The following is a 15,914-nucleotide window of genomic DNA, read 5'->3' as shown; positions in this document are numbered from 1 at the left end:
CTGTGTGACCTTGGGCAAGTTTCTCACCCTCTCTGCGCCTCTGTGTCTTCTTTGCTAAAGCAAGAAAAGCAATGGCACAGCCAGGCTGTGAGGATCAAATGTGACGGTGGATGTATACGGCTCAGCGCCTTGCTCACTAAGAGGCTGAAATTAAGGAGCCGTGTCTGGGAGCTGGGGCTTCCCTGGCGGCTCCGTAGTAAAGAGTCTGCCTGTCAGTGCAGGAGATGCAGGTCTGATCCCTGGGTCGGGAAGATCCCCTGGAAGAGGAGATGGCAACCACTCCAGTCTTGCCTGGAAATTCCCAGGGACAGAGGAGCCTGGTGGGCCGTAGTCCATGGGGTCATGAAAGAGTCAGACACGACTTAGTGACTGAAGAAGAACAGCAATAAAAATCTGGGCGCTTAAACTGGAGGAGCGAGGAGGAGGCTGCAGAGGGAGGCGGCGCGGGCCTCAGGGCCGTCTCCTTGCAGGGGAAGGGCTCCGCCCAGACTGGTGGAGAGGCCCCCAAGGGAGGCCCTATCGCCCACATGGGCTCAGGCTCTGCAGCAGAGACCCCAGGGTTTCTGCTGTCTTGAAGTAGGGCAGGGTCAAGTAGGAGGTTTGGGGGAATGTGCCTGAGGGCGCCAGGAAGGGTTCTGAGGGTCAGTTGGTATGAACTGGGGACACCCCCCTACCAGGCAGGCCCAAGGCCCAGCTGCCCCACTGTCCTAATAACAGCCAATGATAGTCAGGTGGGGAGGAAGGGATGGGACCCCCAGAAGCCTCCTGCTTCCGGTCTCCAGGGCTCAGCTTAGCCCTACCTAATAGCCAGGGCAGGGCCTGGGGGTCGGAGCCAGGGGAGGGGCAGGTCATGGTGGGAGGCGTGAGAAGGGGCAGTCCTTTGCCCTGTAGCTAAGGCCAGTGGGGCTGGGGGCCTCCTCGGACGGGAGAGCCACAGCCCTGCCCTGTGGTTGGGAAAGGGGGACAGAAGGGGGCCAGGCTGGCTCTGGCTTGGGGGGATGGTGGGCAAGGGGGGAACCTCGAGCCTGACCCTCATCTCTGCTCTGGGTGAACGCCTCGCTGGGCGCTGTCATGGGAGTCATATGGCCCAGCCCTGTTCTGGATGCTGCGGGGGGTGGAGGGACTCCAGTCCAAGGGCTCTGTCAGCGCCAGTTCCTCCCGCCTCCTCCCACCTCATGCCCCCAGGTCAGCACCAAAGGCCTGGCTGCAGGCCTGTCCACTTCTGCAGGAAACATTAAGTCCCTGAAACAGATCTCGCTGAGCTCCACTTCCGCACGGCCCCCCACTGCGGGCCAAGGTCACCAGCAGGGTGGACAGCACTGGGAGATGGCAGGCAACTTGCTGCCAAGTGGATGAGACCACGATGGCAGGGCCGGGAGTTCCCGTGCTCACCCCATATGCCCTGGACGCCGCCTCCCACCGCACTCCCGGTGTACACGGGTCAGGTACAGGCCCATACAGCCTCAGTGTCCTAGTAACAGCCAATACTCAAGTCGCCTTCACTCATGCCAGGCACTGGCTTAAGCACATTACAGGAATTAATTTAAGCCTGCCAATATTCCTATGAAGTGGGTAGTCGTATTATCCATTTTACGGATGGGGCAGTTGAGGTCCAGGGAGGTTAACTGCCCTGGATCACACATCTGTGACTGGCAGAGTTTGAACCCAGGTTGCCCAGCTCCACAGCCCCCGCTGTTGCGCATGGCACTGGGTGGCTCTGTGGTGCCCCCCGCCCCCAGAACAGACACACCACAAGTAGACGATGTACGCTCACTGTGCCACACCACCCACCCTCCGCCCCCTCCCATGGGCTGCAGCTGCCCTCAGCCCTGCCCATGAGAGGGGATGGCAGGGGACCCAGTCCCAGATTCCCTCCCGGGGATCCCCCAGTTCCTCTACCCCTCGCCCCCACCCCAGCTCCTAGGATGCTCGGGAAATCACCTGCTACCATCTCTGGGTGAAGTCTCAGCATTAGGCTTAACTGGCCTCACAGGCACAAAAGAAAACAAGCCACGGGCCTGGTTCAGCTGCGGCCCTGGTCCTGAGTGCAGATTTTGAGGGTGGGGCTGTAATGAAGCAACTAGGCCTTCAGTTTGAGGTCTGTGAAATGGGGAAATGGTAGTACTTCCTGCTGCAGAGCATTGAGCTCAGTGTCCAAGAAGCCCCTGGCACAGGCCTAGGTGCAGCTGGAGCTGGAGACCTGCCGGAGGTGGGTGATACTCTCCCGGGGAATGGGGGCGGGGAGTGGTCACTGCCCCAGTATTTCTGATGAGGCAGAGTGCGCTCTGGGAAAGGGGAAAGGGCTTGCCAAGGCCCTGCAGCCAATGTGGGGGGAGGTCAGGGAGAAGAACCGTCTCTTCCACGCCTCCCGCCGCGCCCACGACGACTTGTTTATCTGGATCCGGGTCCCCAGGGTCGCTGGTGAGGCCCTAGAGCCGCCCTCGGATAAACAAGCCCAGGCCCGGCCCCAATTAAGCCGGATGCACTAACGAGCTTGGGTGCACGCCCGGAGACACCTGCGCGGCCCGGACTACCCTCCCGCGGTGCAGGAAGGAGCTGGAAGACCTAGCTCAAGGCCCCAGTGGGATCAGCCTCAATCTAGGTGGCTTCAGTGTCCGAGTCTGTAAAGTGAGTCTTGAGTGACTGAGTGAGTGAAGTCGCTCAGTCGTGTCCGACTTTTGCGACCCTATGGACGGTGGCTATCAGGCTCCTCCGTCCATGGGATTTTCCAGGCAAGAGTACTGGAGTGGGTTGCCATTTCCTTCGCCAGGGGATCTTCCCGACCCAGGGATCGAACCCAGGCCTCCTGCATTGCGGGCAGATGCCTTACCCTCTGAGCCACCGTCTTAAGAGTTTGTAAATGGCAACCCACTCCAGTAGTCTTCCCTGATAGCTCAGTTGTAAAAGAATCCACCTGCAATGCAGGAGACCCCGGTTGGATTCCTGGGTCGGGAAGATCCCCTGGAGAAGGAATAGGCTACCCACCCCAGTATTCTTGGACTTCCCCTGTGGCTCAGCTGTGCAGTCCGTGCGGTCGCAAAGAGTCAGACACGACTGAGCGACTTTCACTTCCCAGCTTTCTTGCCTAGAGAATCCCATGGACAGAGGAGCCTGGCGGGCCACAGTCCATGGGGTAGCAAGAGTCAGTCATGACTTAGCGACTAAACCACCACCAAGAGTTTGTAAAGCGGGTCCGAGAGGGCCTCGCCTTCGGAGGTCGGCGTTCGGATCCCAGGCTTCTCCCGCGAAGGTGGCGACCGGCAGCGGGCCCCGCGGCCGGGAGGGCGGATTTTCCCCCTTGTCCGGCTCTGGCTGCGGATCCTGTCGCTCGGACCCGCCTCCCGAGTCCCGGCGCCGCCTCTGACCCGGGAGACCCCAGCCCCGCCTGCGCCCCTAACGCGCGCCCAGGAAAGAGCAGGGCGGACGGGTCGCGCCCCCTGCCGGCGGGTCTGCGCCGGCTCCCGCCGCGGCCCGCTCTGGCCCCCGTCTACGCCTCGGTTTTCCCAGCTGTGAAACAAGAGTGGGACTGGGGGTGCCGGAAGAGGGTGGAGGGGTGAGGGACCATCTGGAGGCCGCGGGAGAAAGGCTCGGGGCCGGGTGAGTCCCGGCACAGCCCAGGGATTGGAGTCTTCCCTCCGTGGGCCTCGGCCTTCTCTGTAAAACGGACTCAGCTGGTGGCTGGGAGCCCCACCACTCACTGCCCGGTTCCCTGCAGTGGACGGCTGCATCCACCGGGCCGCCGGACCCCTGCTCACCGACGAGTGCCGGACCCTGCAGAACTGCGAGACCGGCAAGGCCAAGATCACCTGTGGCTATCGGCTGCCGGCCAAGTGTGAGTCCCCGACACCCCCACCCCGTGGGGTGCAGACGGGGCGCCTTGCGTAATTAGTGTAATTCGGGATTAGGGGTGCACCCCCGACAGAACTGCTGGAGGCCTCCTCCGGGGGCACTTAAGTGCCAGGACCTGGCCCCTCCTCTCAGATCCCAGGAAGCAGGTGTGCGGAGGGCATCCGCAGAGGCTGGGCGCGGCAAGGACGGAGTGAGGGGAATAGCTAAGGAGGCAACAACGGCCATTGTTTCAGCCTGGTCCAGACAGATGTGGCGTGGGGGCCTGCGTAGGCTGGCCTGTCTGTGCAGGTGTGAATTATGGGTGGGGTCCCTACCCGGGGAAGATCATAATTTGGGCAGGAGGGTGCTTGTTTCCTGTTCCCTCCAGGGCCCAGGGGCTTCCCTGGTGGCTCAGCTGGTAAAGAATGCGCCGGCAATGCGGGAGATCTGGGTTCGATCCCTGGGTTGGGAAGATCCCCTGGAGAAGGAAATGGCAACCCACCCCAGTCTTCTTGCCTGGAGAATCCCATGCACAGAGGAGCCTGGCGGGCTACAGTCCATGGGGTCACAGAGTCGGACACGACTTAGCGACTAAACCACCACCAGGGCCCAGGCCGGCAGGAGGGAAAGCCGAAGACCGCCGGGAGCTCCGGCCGGTCTGACCTCACCCCCTCCCACAGATGTCATCCACACGGTGGGACCCATCGCCCACGGAGAGCCGAGCGCCAGCCAGGCTGCCGAGCTCCGCAGCTGCTACCTGAGCAGCCTCGACCTGCTGCTGGAGCACCGGCTCCGCTCGGCGGTGAGGGGCGGCGGGGCGGGGTAGGGGGCGGCCTGGCGGGAGGCGGAGTGAAGAGTGACGCTGTCCCCAGTCCCTTCTCACTACCCCTCATTCCTAGGCGTTCCCCTGCATCTCCACTGGAGTGTTCGGTGAGTGAGAGGAAGGGCGCAGATGGGCGGGGCAGAACGGCGAGGGGCGGAGCTCGAGACTCACTGGGGCCCGCGGTCTGGTCTGCAGGCTACCCCAACGAGGCGGCGGCCGAGGTAGTGCTGACCGCTTTGCGCGAGTGGCTGGAGCAACACAAGGACAAGGTGAGGCCTGGGTCCGGCCGAAGGGAGCGGATGGAGGTGGGCGGCGGGGCGCATGTGACCAGCACCACCCGTCATCTCCAAGGAGTGTGCAGAGTGCCGGGCACTCAGGGCTCTAGCCTCACGCTTTCTGCGTTCTCTTTTACTCGGGGCCTGTTTTCCTCCTCTACGGCCAGGGCACAAGGCGCTTCAAGAAGGGGATAGCGGGGTTCACATCACACCACGAGCCCCTTCTGTAGCCCGAGCTCTAAACCCAGATTGAAGTGTGCCCCAAGGACAGGGCAGGGGAAACCCCACAGCGGCGAGGGTGGTGGTTAAGGCCCAGGAGCTGGGGAGCCAACCGCTGCCGCCCAGGCTCAGCAGGCCCTGATGCAGGTGGACCGGCTGATCATCTGCGTGTTCCTGGAGAAGGATGAGAACATCTACCGAGAACGCCTCCCCCACTACTTCCCGGTCGGTAGGTGCCTCCTGCCCCCACCATGCCCCCGCCAGCCCCTGTCCCGCCCCGTCCACCCAGGACAGGCTCTCACTGTCCTCTGCCTTCCAGCGTGATGCTGCCCACCCTGACCAGGACTGGTAAGCAGGGCCTGGCCCTTTGTGTGGCTGCCCACTAACCTCATGCCCACTAACACCTGCTCACCCCCACGCAGGGAAGGAAGCCAGGGAGGCAGCCTGGGAGGCCGGGGCAGCCCATGGGCCACTGCTCTGACCTCTCGTCTTTGCCTGCAGACTCCCCTGGGCCTGCCGGACCACGCTCCCAGCTCTAAGTCTCCGAAGCCTGCAGTGGGGCCTGGCGGGGCCACCCTATTCTTTCCCTACACCCCCTGCCCCGTCAGGAGCCTAATAAAGACTACTGCTGCAGCTCCGACTGTCCCAGCTCTGCTGGGGGTGAGGGAGGGAGCCCAGGTGCGGACAGCCGCTTTGGCATCAGGGGCTGGCGAGAGCTCTCGGTGAACCAGGCAGGGGGAGGCACGAGGTTGACAGCAGAGGTGGGCAGCAGCGCGTCACGTTTATTGAGGGCCTGCCCCCAAGAAGCTCACAGCCTGGGGGCTGAGACCCGACATGTGCTGGGGAGGGGGCGGGGGTGAGAAACGGGGTGAAGGCAGGAAGGAAGGTAGTGCAGCAGTGGGGTGCAAAGCAGGCACAGGCAGGGGGCCGAGGGGAGCAAAGCGGGAGGACGGGGGCCTGGAGCGCCCCGCTCCACCGGAGGCTGGGCCTGGGGACGGGACCACGCACAGGCTGGGGGACTGCCCCTCCCCCGCCTGGCTGGCACTGGCTGGGGCGCCCTGGGGCCCCCCCGCACCTCCGCCTGCCCTGAGCCAGGCTGCAGCACGACGTGGTCCCTCTCCACCCAGGACTCCACCACGCAGAGCCCTGACCGAAGGCAGGTGGAGGGGGCTCCGGCCAGGACAGCAGGGTGGGGGCAGGGCCCAGGAGGGAGCAGCTAGAAGCTTCTGTGCTCCTGGGTCCCCAGGGAAAGCCCTGGCCAGCTAAACAGGGAAGGGATGGCGGCCTGAAGGAAAGGAAGCAGGACCCCCATAACCAGGAAGGGTCCCCGAGAGGCCCAGACCCCTCAAAACTTCTCCTGGCGGGGAGGTTTGGGGGTGGACAGGTGAAAGGCCGAGAGGAACCCACCTGAGGGGAAGGGGGGCAGCCAGACACAGAGCAGCCAGGTGGGCAGCAGCCGAGCAGGGACACGCACACACGCGGCTCACCACCAGCGTCCCCTTTAATAAAACACGGGGGGTCGTGTGACAGGGAAGGGGTGGGGGAGTGAAGTATGACCATTTACAACCACAAGAAAACCTCTGTACACGTCTAGCGCCTGGCGGAGGGGCGGGCGGTGCGGCAGCGGCCGGCGGCCCTATTTGTAGAGAATGTCGTAGTGTCCAGGCCGGTAGAGCAGGTAGACCTTGGGCTCAGAGCCCTCGGGGAAGACGTGGGGGTTGGTGGTGCCGCCCTCGCCGCGGTCCATGTACTCCACCTGGATGGAGACGCTGAGCGCCTGGGCCAGCGCGATGATGTGGATGTGGTCGCTCTCCTTGCACATGGGCTCCACCTCCTGCGGCACAGCGCGGCTCAGGGGGCGCTCAGGGCCCCCACCACCTGGGCCCTCCCCGGGGCTCGAGGGAAAAGGGGCCCACGGCTGAGGAGCGGGGAGGGGCAGCACCTGCTGGCAGAACTCCTTGACGGTCCGCCCGCCCTCGATGAAGTGCTCGAAAAACTTGCTCTCGCGCTGCAGGTAGCCCGAGGTGAGCAGCCGCAGGTAGACCACCAGGTAGTCCGAGGTGCTCTGGTCGTTGAAAGAGGCCAGCAGGTCGGCCACGGGGGTCCGCTTCTCCACCTGCTCGATCAGGTCCATGAACTGCACCCGAGGGGGACACAGGGCGAGACAGGGGAGACAGGTCATCCCTGCCACCGCCAGGCCACCACCCGCCACCCTGGCCGACCCCGCGGCAGGGCAGCTGGCCTCACCGTGTTGTGGAAATCCTCAATTGTGAACTCAGTGAAGCCCTGGGACACCAGGTCCTCTTTGCTCTTGGCAGACACAGCCTTGAACCTGTGGACGGGTGGGAGAGAGGGCGCCACGGGCTCCTAGGCCGGCAGACCCGGCCCAGCAGGGCCCAGGCCATCACTGGGCCTCAAGGGGAACCGCACCTCCCAGCCACCAACAGGGAGGAGGGAGCCCACGCGCCCTTCACGGAACCTCCCCCGTGCCTCCTCACCGCTGCAATTCCTTGCTGTCGTCCAGCAACGCCTCCAAGTGGGAGAATCCGAAAGCACGATAGAAGCAGTTTCCATCAGGCCTGGTCTTGCGGATGTATGAGTACTTTTTGTGGAGGTCCTGCGGAGAGGCAGCCCCCACCCCACCACGTGCCCATCAACATCAGGCGGAAACCAGGGCAGGCCCAGGAAATGCCCCCAACAGAGGTCACCACAACAGCCTCCTGCCATCCTTGGCTGCTGACTCTGATAACGGGGGTCACTTGGCAACCCGCTGCTGGGAGCCCCAGAGCCTCAGGAACATGAATTATAGACACACTGGTTGCATCGGTCACCAACCAAAGTGGTCATCAGCCGCTAGGCATGCCATGCTGCTGGGCCTAAAGGGCTGTTGTTTCATAAAACCAGGCAACTGAATGGGTCCTTGACGGAAGCAGCTTTTCCAGTGAATAGCCTTTCAAACTCTGAGAGATCCAGGGCAAACAAGTGAGTGTACATGGCGCAGCGCCGCGCTGGGGGCCCCCACTGCACAGTCCTGGGGTGGGAAACAGCCCCCCTCACCTCCATCTAATCCCTGCCCTGCCCGCTCACAGGTACTGGTTCACTCTTTCCCAGTTTCCTCCCCAGCTCAATGGAGTTCCTCCTGTCTGTTCAATCTCCCCTCAGGAGTCGGGGGCTGGCCCTTGGTGCTGTCCGGCAACCTGGCCTCACTCCCCGGGCCTGAGCACCCTCCCCTTCCTCCTGACGCCTATTTCATGCCTTCTCCCCATATGTTAAGCCCCCAGCCAGTCATCTTCCCGATGACTGTGCTTCCTGAGGACTTCCACTAAGAAGCTGTCATCCCCACGGCACGCTACCGCCCCGGGGCCTCACTCTCCATCCCTGGAAGATCCGAGGCTGCTCCCAGAGCCATGTTCCCTTGGACTCAGGACACTGTTCCTGAAGTCTGCCCCCCGGCTCCCCAGCATCAGCTTCTCTCTCCAGACCCACTGGCCCCACCGCCTATAAACAAATGCTCTGCTCCCCATGAATTCCCTTGCAGCCACCTCCCCACCTCTCTGCTCTCCCGCAGGGCAGCACTGCTCCTGAAGCTGCCTGTGCCACTGTCTCCATTTCTTTTCTGCTGGGAACACAAGCCCAGCCGGCTTCTTCTCTAGTGAAAGTCACAGATGCCCTCCTAAGTCCAAGGGTCAAACCCACTCCCGCTAGACCGTTGCCGAGCAGCGTCCCCCTGCACCGCAGGTGTGGTGACGCAAACCCCCTTCTTCGCTCCTCCCCCACCCTCTCCATGCCCTCACCGCTGCCCCTCCTCACCTACCTGTAGTGGTCACAGCTGCCACCCAACCACACACCCCTCCTTCAAGGCCCATGTGTCCCCTGCCAGAAGTCTCACCAGGGACCATCCACAGCCCCTGCTGCGTGAACAGCACAAGCTGTTCAGGCCTGGGGCAGCCCGGCGTCAGCTGTCTCCTGACCTCCTGGGATTTAAACGTAATTCTTCATCCACCCACGTCTTCCCCCTCCACTCAACTGCCTGGGCTGCACCGCCTCTGAACTGCCCAGCCAACAGGCGGCTTCTGACCTCTGGCCTTCCCTGCCTTTCCTCAGCTCCCCACCTTTCAGCTGCAACCCTCCCAGCCGTGCGGACTCCGCCCTCAATGCCCCCAGCCACCCAGGGCAGACCCTGCCACTCTGCCTGCGTCCGTCTCTCCTCACGTGGGCTGTGCCGCTGCCCCGTCCAGCTCCATCTAGGGCCGGTTTCATCGCAAAGGCTTCCACACAGTCTCCCTGCCCGCACCTCACTCACTGCCCAGTCTCTCCCCACCACGGCACCAGCAACCACAGAAACCCAGTAAACGCGGCTCCCTCCAAATCCCTTCTCGGCTCCAAGCCCGGCGTCTCCCATCCACTCTGCTCCCGCCACGCCGGCCGCCCCCCGGCTCCGCCCAGATGGCCCCCCCCCCCCCCTTGCTCACTGGCCTCTTTCAGTTCATCAGACACCACCCTGGGTCAACCTGCAAATCCCTGCCCCCCATCTCCTCGGCCAGCTTCACTTTTGACTTTTCTCCACAGCACTCACCACCTCTGCCATACGTGTGAGTTGCCTTAACGGCTGTCTTTCCACTCTGAACCGCCATGGTGACTTGGCAGCTGTGGTCCTCACTATCTCCAGAGCCTAAAACTGCCTGGCCCCGTGTGTGCTCGTAAGTGTCAAAATGGGACAAAATGTGTACAAAGAGCCCAAATCCCTGCCGCGACCAGAACTGTTCTGAGCACTTACCCTGTGCCAGGCCCATTATCCTCCCACATGTTCCCCAGAGGCCCACTTCACAGAGGAGCCAGGGCACACAGGAGCCAGGGCCCTGCTGTCTGCACTTGGGCTCCTCCCAGGGAGCTAAGAGGGGCTCAGGCCCAGCCCCGGTGGGGTGTCAGGTGCCGGGGCAGGCCTCCTGTCCAGACAGCACACAGCTGACACTTGACCATCTGCCGACTGACTCGAGAAGAACCCGAGAGGCGTGGCCTGTCCGCCTTCCTGGGGTGGCCGTGTGTGACAGGCAGGCCTGAGCCCCGCCAGCCCACCACACGGAGAAGAGGAGGGACCCACCGCCTCCCAGGCGCTGGGCTCCACACCTGGCCACCGTCTTCTCCTGCAAGCCTTACGCCCACCCCACGAGACAGGCCTCCCCACGCAGAGCTGGCAGACCAACAGAGGCCCCAAGAAGGCCAGTGTGCTGCCCAAGGTCACACAGTGGGGGGAAGCCGGGACTCCACATCAGGTCTGTCGGGCCCCAGAGCCAGGGCCTTCTTCTCTCCAGAGGCCTCCAGGGTAAACCGTGAGCACCCTGAGCAGGGGCAGAGGGGCCCACAGGCCACACGCAGCGGGCTCTGGCCTGCACATGCGCTGTCTGGCCCACTTTAAATGTCAATCAGCTGCCAACTCTCAAGAGTCTGGAGATTTTACAACAAAATGATTTCTGGCTGGTCTAGGAAGCACTGATGGAGTGACAGGCACGGATGCTCCTATTCGCCCCATGAGGCTCCACCACCTGCTACTGGTGGAGCCGGGCTGCAGTGCCACTGTTCACCACCTGACCTGGCCACCTCCAGTCACCTGGGTTACCTGCCTCGCCCCTCAAATGGCTAACCCCAAAGGCCAATCTTGCAGGTGGAAGATTCTAAGCAGCTCTGATTTTGGGGGCGAGCGGGGAGGAGTAGCATTTACTAAACCCTCAGGCTGTGCCCCAGAGAAGGCACTGGCACCTTAATCCTCTTGCCTGGAAAATCCCATGGAAGGAGGAACCTGGTAGGCTGCGGTCCATGGGGTCGCTAAGAGTCAGGCACCACTGAGCGACTTCTCTTTCACTTTTCACTTTCATGCATTGGAGAAGGAAATGGCAACCAACTCCAGTGTTCTTGCCTAGAGAATCCCAGGGACGGGGGAGCCTGGTGGGCTGCCGTCTATGGGGTCGCACAGACTGCAGAGTCGGACACGACTGCAGTAACTCAGCAGCAGCAGCGGTGGGCTGTGCCCAGGAGACGCCGTGTACACACACAGTCTCACTGCAAACCCCCAGCTCAGAGAGAAGGGAGTGAGTGGTTAAGGGACTTACCTCAGTTTCTAAGAGAGGCAGCAGGGCCTTACACGAAGATCCAGGGGCCCCTCTCCCCAGTGCTGCCTGCCTCTCCACGGAAGCAGGGGGCAAGACTGTGTCTCCGCTGGCACCCTCCCCCGCTAGCCAGCCCCCGCCCACCAGCCCCACCATGAACACTGAGACCACCAGCTCCCCACAGCCAGCACCAGGCCCCCGAGGCATCGTCTCCCGCAACCTCACAAGCACCCTTGCTTTCATCACCCCGATTTCACAGCTGAGGTCTCCACACCTCTGAGACATCGAAGGAGCTGCTGAGGATACAGCTGCCATATGGCAGCGTCAGGATCTGAATCAAAGTCTTTTTGGTTCCAGACTCTGCCAACCTGTGAACCAGTGACCAGAGGGCTCCCCAACCGTCCACCCCTCTGAGGCCAGGCCCAGCCAAGCGCAGGTATCAAGTGGCCAGGCTCCTGCCCCCACCCGAGGGCTCTTCCTGTGCCCCCGGCCAGGCTCCCACCTTGATCTTCTGTTGATAGATGTTGTCATCCTCAGCATATTCTTTGTATAGGACAGAGAGCTCCAGCCGCTCCGAGACCAGTGGGTTCTGCACAGCAATCTGTGGGATGGGGAATCCATTACACTCTGGCAGGCAAATGGAGTGACCCACACCTGTCAGCCCGAACATCTAGCTGAGAGTGGCTGGGCCAGTCACCCAGCGGCACATGGACCTCACATTCTCCCCATAAAGGCATCTAGTATCAGCTCAGCCTGGGGAGGAGGGAGCTTCCACAGTAAAGACAAACGGTAGGCCTCAGTCCAACCAATGTATCCCCAAAGTAAGGCCACTGGCCACAGCCACTCACCTCTTGCTGAATTCGGTCCTGCTGAGCCATGATGGCTTCATCATAAGCAAGACAGTTAACACCTGGAAAAAGGAAGAAGGCCAAGTATTACAGTGGGCCCTGGCTCTCCGCACTCCAGGAAGCTGGGCCGAGGACAAGAACGGGCCAGGAGAGCAGACGTGCAATCTGGAAGCATGCATCATGCCCTGCTCCACCCCAACTGTGGGATCTTGGCAAAGTCCTTCCATTTCCTGGGCATGAGTTATCTCATCTTTAAAGGGAGGAGGCCAGGGACTTCCCTGGAGGTCCAGTGGCTAAGGCTCCGAGCTCCCAATGCAAGGGGGCCTGGGTGTTAGGTAAAAGACGACCAGGACACCAAAAGAGTGTCTAACAGGCTTTAATGGCGAAGCGCTCCCGGGCGGGGTTCCCGGACCCGCCCAGAACGTGTTAGAAGTTTGTTTATATATGCACGCTGCGAGGGATGGCCAGGTTAGTGGATGGGGGTTTGGATAGGTTGCCGGGCCAAGGCGTCACGGGCTGATACGTCCTTCTACGTGGCGGAGGTGGGGCAGCTTTAGCTGGCAAACTGTGCTGTCACTGGTCCCCGGGATCTGGGAGGCCCCTTCCTTAGGGACTTCCCCCCGCCGACAGGGGAGGGAAGGGGCGGCCCATCATGGCCCCCGGGGTCCGATCTTACACGGAGTTTGATCCTTGGTCTGGGAACTAGATCCCACATGCCATAACTGAGACCTGGCATAGCCAAATAAGTATAAATAAATGGTGGAAAATAAAGTAAGCAGGCCAAGGAGATCGCCCCCCAGGGTACACTCTTCCAGCTCGAACAAGCGCTCTCCCCCTGCTCTCTAACATCACTTCCGAGCAGCCCGGAAGGCCCCTGAGCCAGGTCTATTGAGGAAAGACAGATGAGGAAGCAGACCATCTTCGGCTAGATGAGCGCTTTGCTTTCCTCAGTCACACCATTCCTCCACCTGCCATCCTGGGTATTCGTAGTGGTGCCCATTTTACAAAGAACAAAAACGCAGACAGGTGAAATCACCTGCCCGAAGTCGCGACGAGGAAGACCTGTGGTCAAACCCAGGTTTGTCTAATTGCAAAGCCTGGGCTCTTTGCCACAATAACTCCCCTGGCACCTCACTGCAGAGGCTCATCATCAGCTGTGAACAGAGACAGATAGCACCACCTTCCTCCCTTCACTGTGATGCCCTGAGGAGATGGTACCTTAAGAGGTGTAGTTCAATACTCATCACTGAGTTGGGCGGGACCACCCTGTGGGCCCCATGCCAAGCAGCCACTGGTGAGGAGCCAGGAGACCTGAATCCTGGCTCTGGTTCTTTCTTAACTTACACGATCCTAAACCAGTCCCTTCGGGGATGGGGGGGGAGGGTCTAGGTCCCCAAAAGCTGTTTTTCAGTGTGCGGTTAGAGAGGGAGCTGTGTGCTAAATGACTTTTAAGGCCAATCCTTTTGATCTTGAGCAGCCCGGGGCCTCAGCTGGGCTTCCACCCACCCCCGACACTGCACTGCAACTGGGCCATCCCTCCCAACCCTAGTGACCTCCTCAGTCCCCAGTGTCTAACTCAGGGGTGAAAAGAAGAGGGTGGGACCGTTTTGAGAGGTCCAACTCTTCAGGGGTCTAAGGAAACTATGCCGAGACAGGAAGCAAGAGGCTGCGAGGCTAGGAGAGGGGACTCTACCGGAAACGAAGGGCGCTGCCCTCCTGGGCACACACCTACGGCCGCTCACAACCCCGGGCGGCCCGTAGCATCCCCAGCGGCCCGCCCAGTCCTTTGTGCTCCGCAGCCCGGCGTAATTCGACGCCCTACCGGGCTCGGGCCGCTCTGGAGGAGGCGGACTAGACGGGGCCGGACTAGGCCCGGGCCTGACTGCCAGGTCCGGGGCGGGAGAGCCGGGACCCGGGAGCCGGACGCCCAGCGGGGAGGGGGCTGGGCGGGGGGTGGGGGGGCGGAGCGGCCTAGGCCCCGCCCCAGGAGCGCGGGACAGGGAAGAGTCGCGGGCCGGAGGCCGGCCCGCTTTCTCTCCCGCCGCCCGGCCGGCCAGGGGTCGCGGCGGCGGCTCCTTCCATTGTGAGGGGGAGGGGAGGCGGCGGACGCGGGGGAAGGGGCCCTCCGCTCGCTTCGCCGCCAGCCGCCCCAGCCCTGGTTTCCTCGGGAGCCGGCCATCCGGCATCGCCCCCGCTAGCCCAGGCCGGGCGGCTCTCCCCTGGTCGGTACCTTCGGAGTCGCTGCCAAGCGGCTCCTGCTTCTGCTGCTGAGGTTCCTCCGCCGCCATCTTTAAACAGCGCCGCACTGCCGACCGCTTCCGGGTTACTAGTCGGCCTCCCCCCGGAAGACAGCCCCTCCTCGAGGCCCCTCCTTGGTAACGCCCCTAGCAACGGGATCCCCTCGGGCGTAGTCACCCGAGGGGCTCGCAGTCTCTTTCGGCGGCGGCGGAAGCCGGGGAAGTGAGGGCAATCCCCGCCCGCCCTCCTCCCGCACACTTGCTCGGTTCCATCTTTCCAGGCTCCCAATGTGCCAGGTGGTGATAAGAGCTTCCTGGGGCCACTTGAGTTTTCTTTTCACTAGAGTTTGAAACGCGGATTGTATTATTGAGATAAGCAGGAAAATGAAATTCAAATCACGGAAGGCAATTCCCGCTGCGGGCTCCAGAGCTCAAGACAGGCGAATGCAATGAGGATCACTTGGCCGAGGAGACCGGGAATTCTGCTAATATCCGAGCTCTGGGAATTCACCGCCCCCCTCCACCGAGTCTCGGTTCCGAGCGGGCTTTGGTGTCCTGCTTCTGACCGAGAGACCACGTCCCTCGGGGTCGACCTAACTTTGGACTACCTGCCCTTGTGGTTATGAGAAAATCAGGATTTTTTTTTTTTTTTAAGATAGAAGTTGACAACAATGAAAAACAGATTCGTGGTTCCCAAGGGTTGAGTCAGAGTAAGGAGGGAAGTGGATGTGGTTATAAAAATGAAACAGAAGTATCCTTGTGGAGACAGAAGTGCTCTTTATCTTGAATATATATGGAGATCCTGGAATATGCTGTACTGTAGCTTCAAACGCAAGATGTTACCAGTGGGGGAAAGTGGGTAAAGGATACCCAGGATCTTTCTGTGTACTCTGTTAAAATCACCTGTGAATTATCTAAAAATAAAACTTAAAAAGTGTCAAGGCCTTGGATGCTGAAGATGCAGTTATTTAGAGAAGTCACCTTCAGGGGTACTGTTCCTTTGCCTTTCTCTATGGAGGGCCTTTTCCATGATATGACAGTGGTCTCTTAGCACTTGAGGAGGCCGTGTCTGAGCCCCAATCAGATCCCTCCGTTCATGATAATACAGGTGCAGAATAGGATGAATATCTTCATGAGCTACATCCAGTCCTGGAGTAGGGACGGTTGGTGCCTGGGCTCACCACACTGCCCACAGTGGCGCTCTCACAGCAACGCTACACATGCCAAGTCTTTGCCCCAGCAACATGGCAAATTACTATTTCCTAGGTCACCACCAATCCTTGTGTTTGCTTCGAAATTCAAGGAAGCAAAGGGGCTACCCATTTGGATCCCACTCCTACCACACTGGGCTTCTCGGGCGACACTAGTGGGAAAGAGGAGCCTGGCAGGCTGTCTATCGCCCAGAGTCACAGAGTCAGGCATGACTAAAGCCGCTTAGCGCAACACACACCCAGAGTACACACGCTGTTCATTCCTTTTCCCAGTTTTGCCAGTGCAACCTGGAACTGCCAGTTGGAGCTTCAGTTAGTAGCTTGTGCATGCCATGTTCAGGCGTGGCCGACTTTGCAACCCTGTGGACT

General features: G+C 61.2%; 2 protein-coding genes across 5 annotated transcripts in view; one reads left to right on the top strand and one right to left on the bottom strand.

Annotated features, from left to right (window-relative positions):
* The window catches only part of MACROD1 (mono-ADP ribosylhydrolase 1), a 154,280-nt gene extending 148,502 nt beyond the window's left edge, over window positions 1–5,778 (top strand). The window contains exons 5-11 of one of the 4 annotated variants that reach the window (XM_069566122.1): window positions 3,716–3,832; window positions 4,509–4,630; window positions 4,728–4,758; window positions 4,847–4,920; window positions 5,293–5,374; window positions 5,465–5,493; window positions 5,647–5,778. In XM_069566122.1, coding sequence (XP_069422223.1) covers window positions 3,716–3,832; window positions 4,509–4,630; window positions 4,728–4,758; window positions 4,847–4,920; window positions 5,293–5,374; window positions 5,465–5,469 — 431 coding nt within the window. In that variant the 3' untranslated portion in view covers window positions 5,470–5,493; window positions 5,647–5,778. Of the gene's footprint in view, window positions 1–3,715; window positions 3,833–4,508; window positions 4,631–4,727; window positions 4,759–4,846; window positions 4,921–5,271; window positions 5,375–5,464; window positions 5,494–5,646 lie in introns of all 4 variants that reach the window. The other 3 variants (XM_069566121.1, XM_069566120.1, XM_069566118.1) reach the window with 3 other exon arrangements.
* An 850-nt stretch (window positions 5,779–6,628) lies between these two features.
* Window positions 6,629–14,541, bottom strand: OTUB1 (OTU deubiquitinase, ubiquitin aldehyde binding 1). The gene is made up of 7 exons (XM_069566125.1): window positions 14,328–14,541; window positions 12,098–12,159; window positions 11,752–11,850; window positions 7,644–7,762; window positions 7,393–7,477; window positions 7,088–7,282; window positions 6,629–6,979 (listed from the first exon to the last, which is right to left on the bottom strand). Exons 1-7 carry the CDS (start codon window positions 14,383–14,385, stop codon window positions 6,782–6,784), a joined length of 816 nt encoding a protein of 271 aa, XP_069422226.1. The 5' UTR covers window positions 14,386–14,541; the 3' UTR covers window positions 6,629–6,781.
* Between the last annotated feature and the right edge of the window lie 1,373 nt (window positions 14,542–15,914).

The sequence above is a fragment of the Ovis canadensis genome, chromosome 21 (assembly GCF_042477335.2).
Source record: "Ovis canadensis isolate MfBH-ARS-UI-01 breed Bighorn chromosome 21, ARS-UI_OviCan_v2, whole genome shotgun sequence".
NCBI lineage: Eukaryota > Metazoa > Chordata > Mammalia > Artiodactyla > Bovidae > Ovis > Ovis canadensis.
Note: the sequence above shows the minus strand (reverse complement) of the source record. Positions and strands in the feature narration are given on the sequence as shown.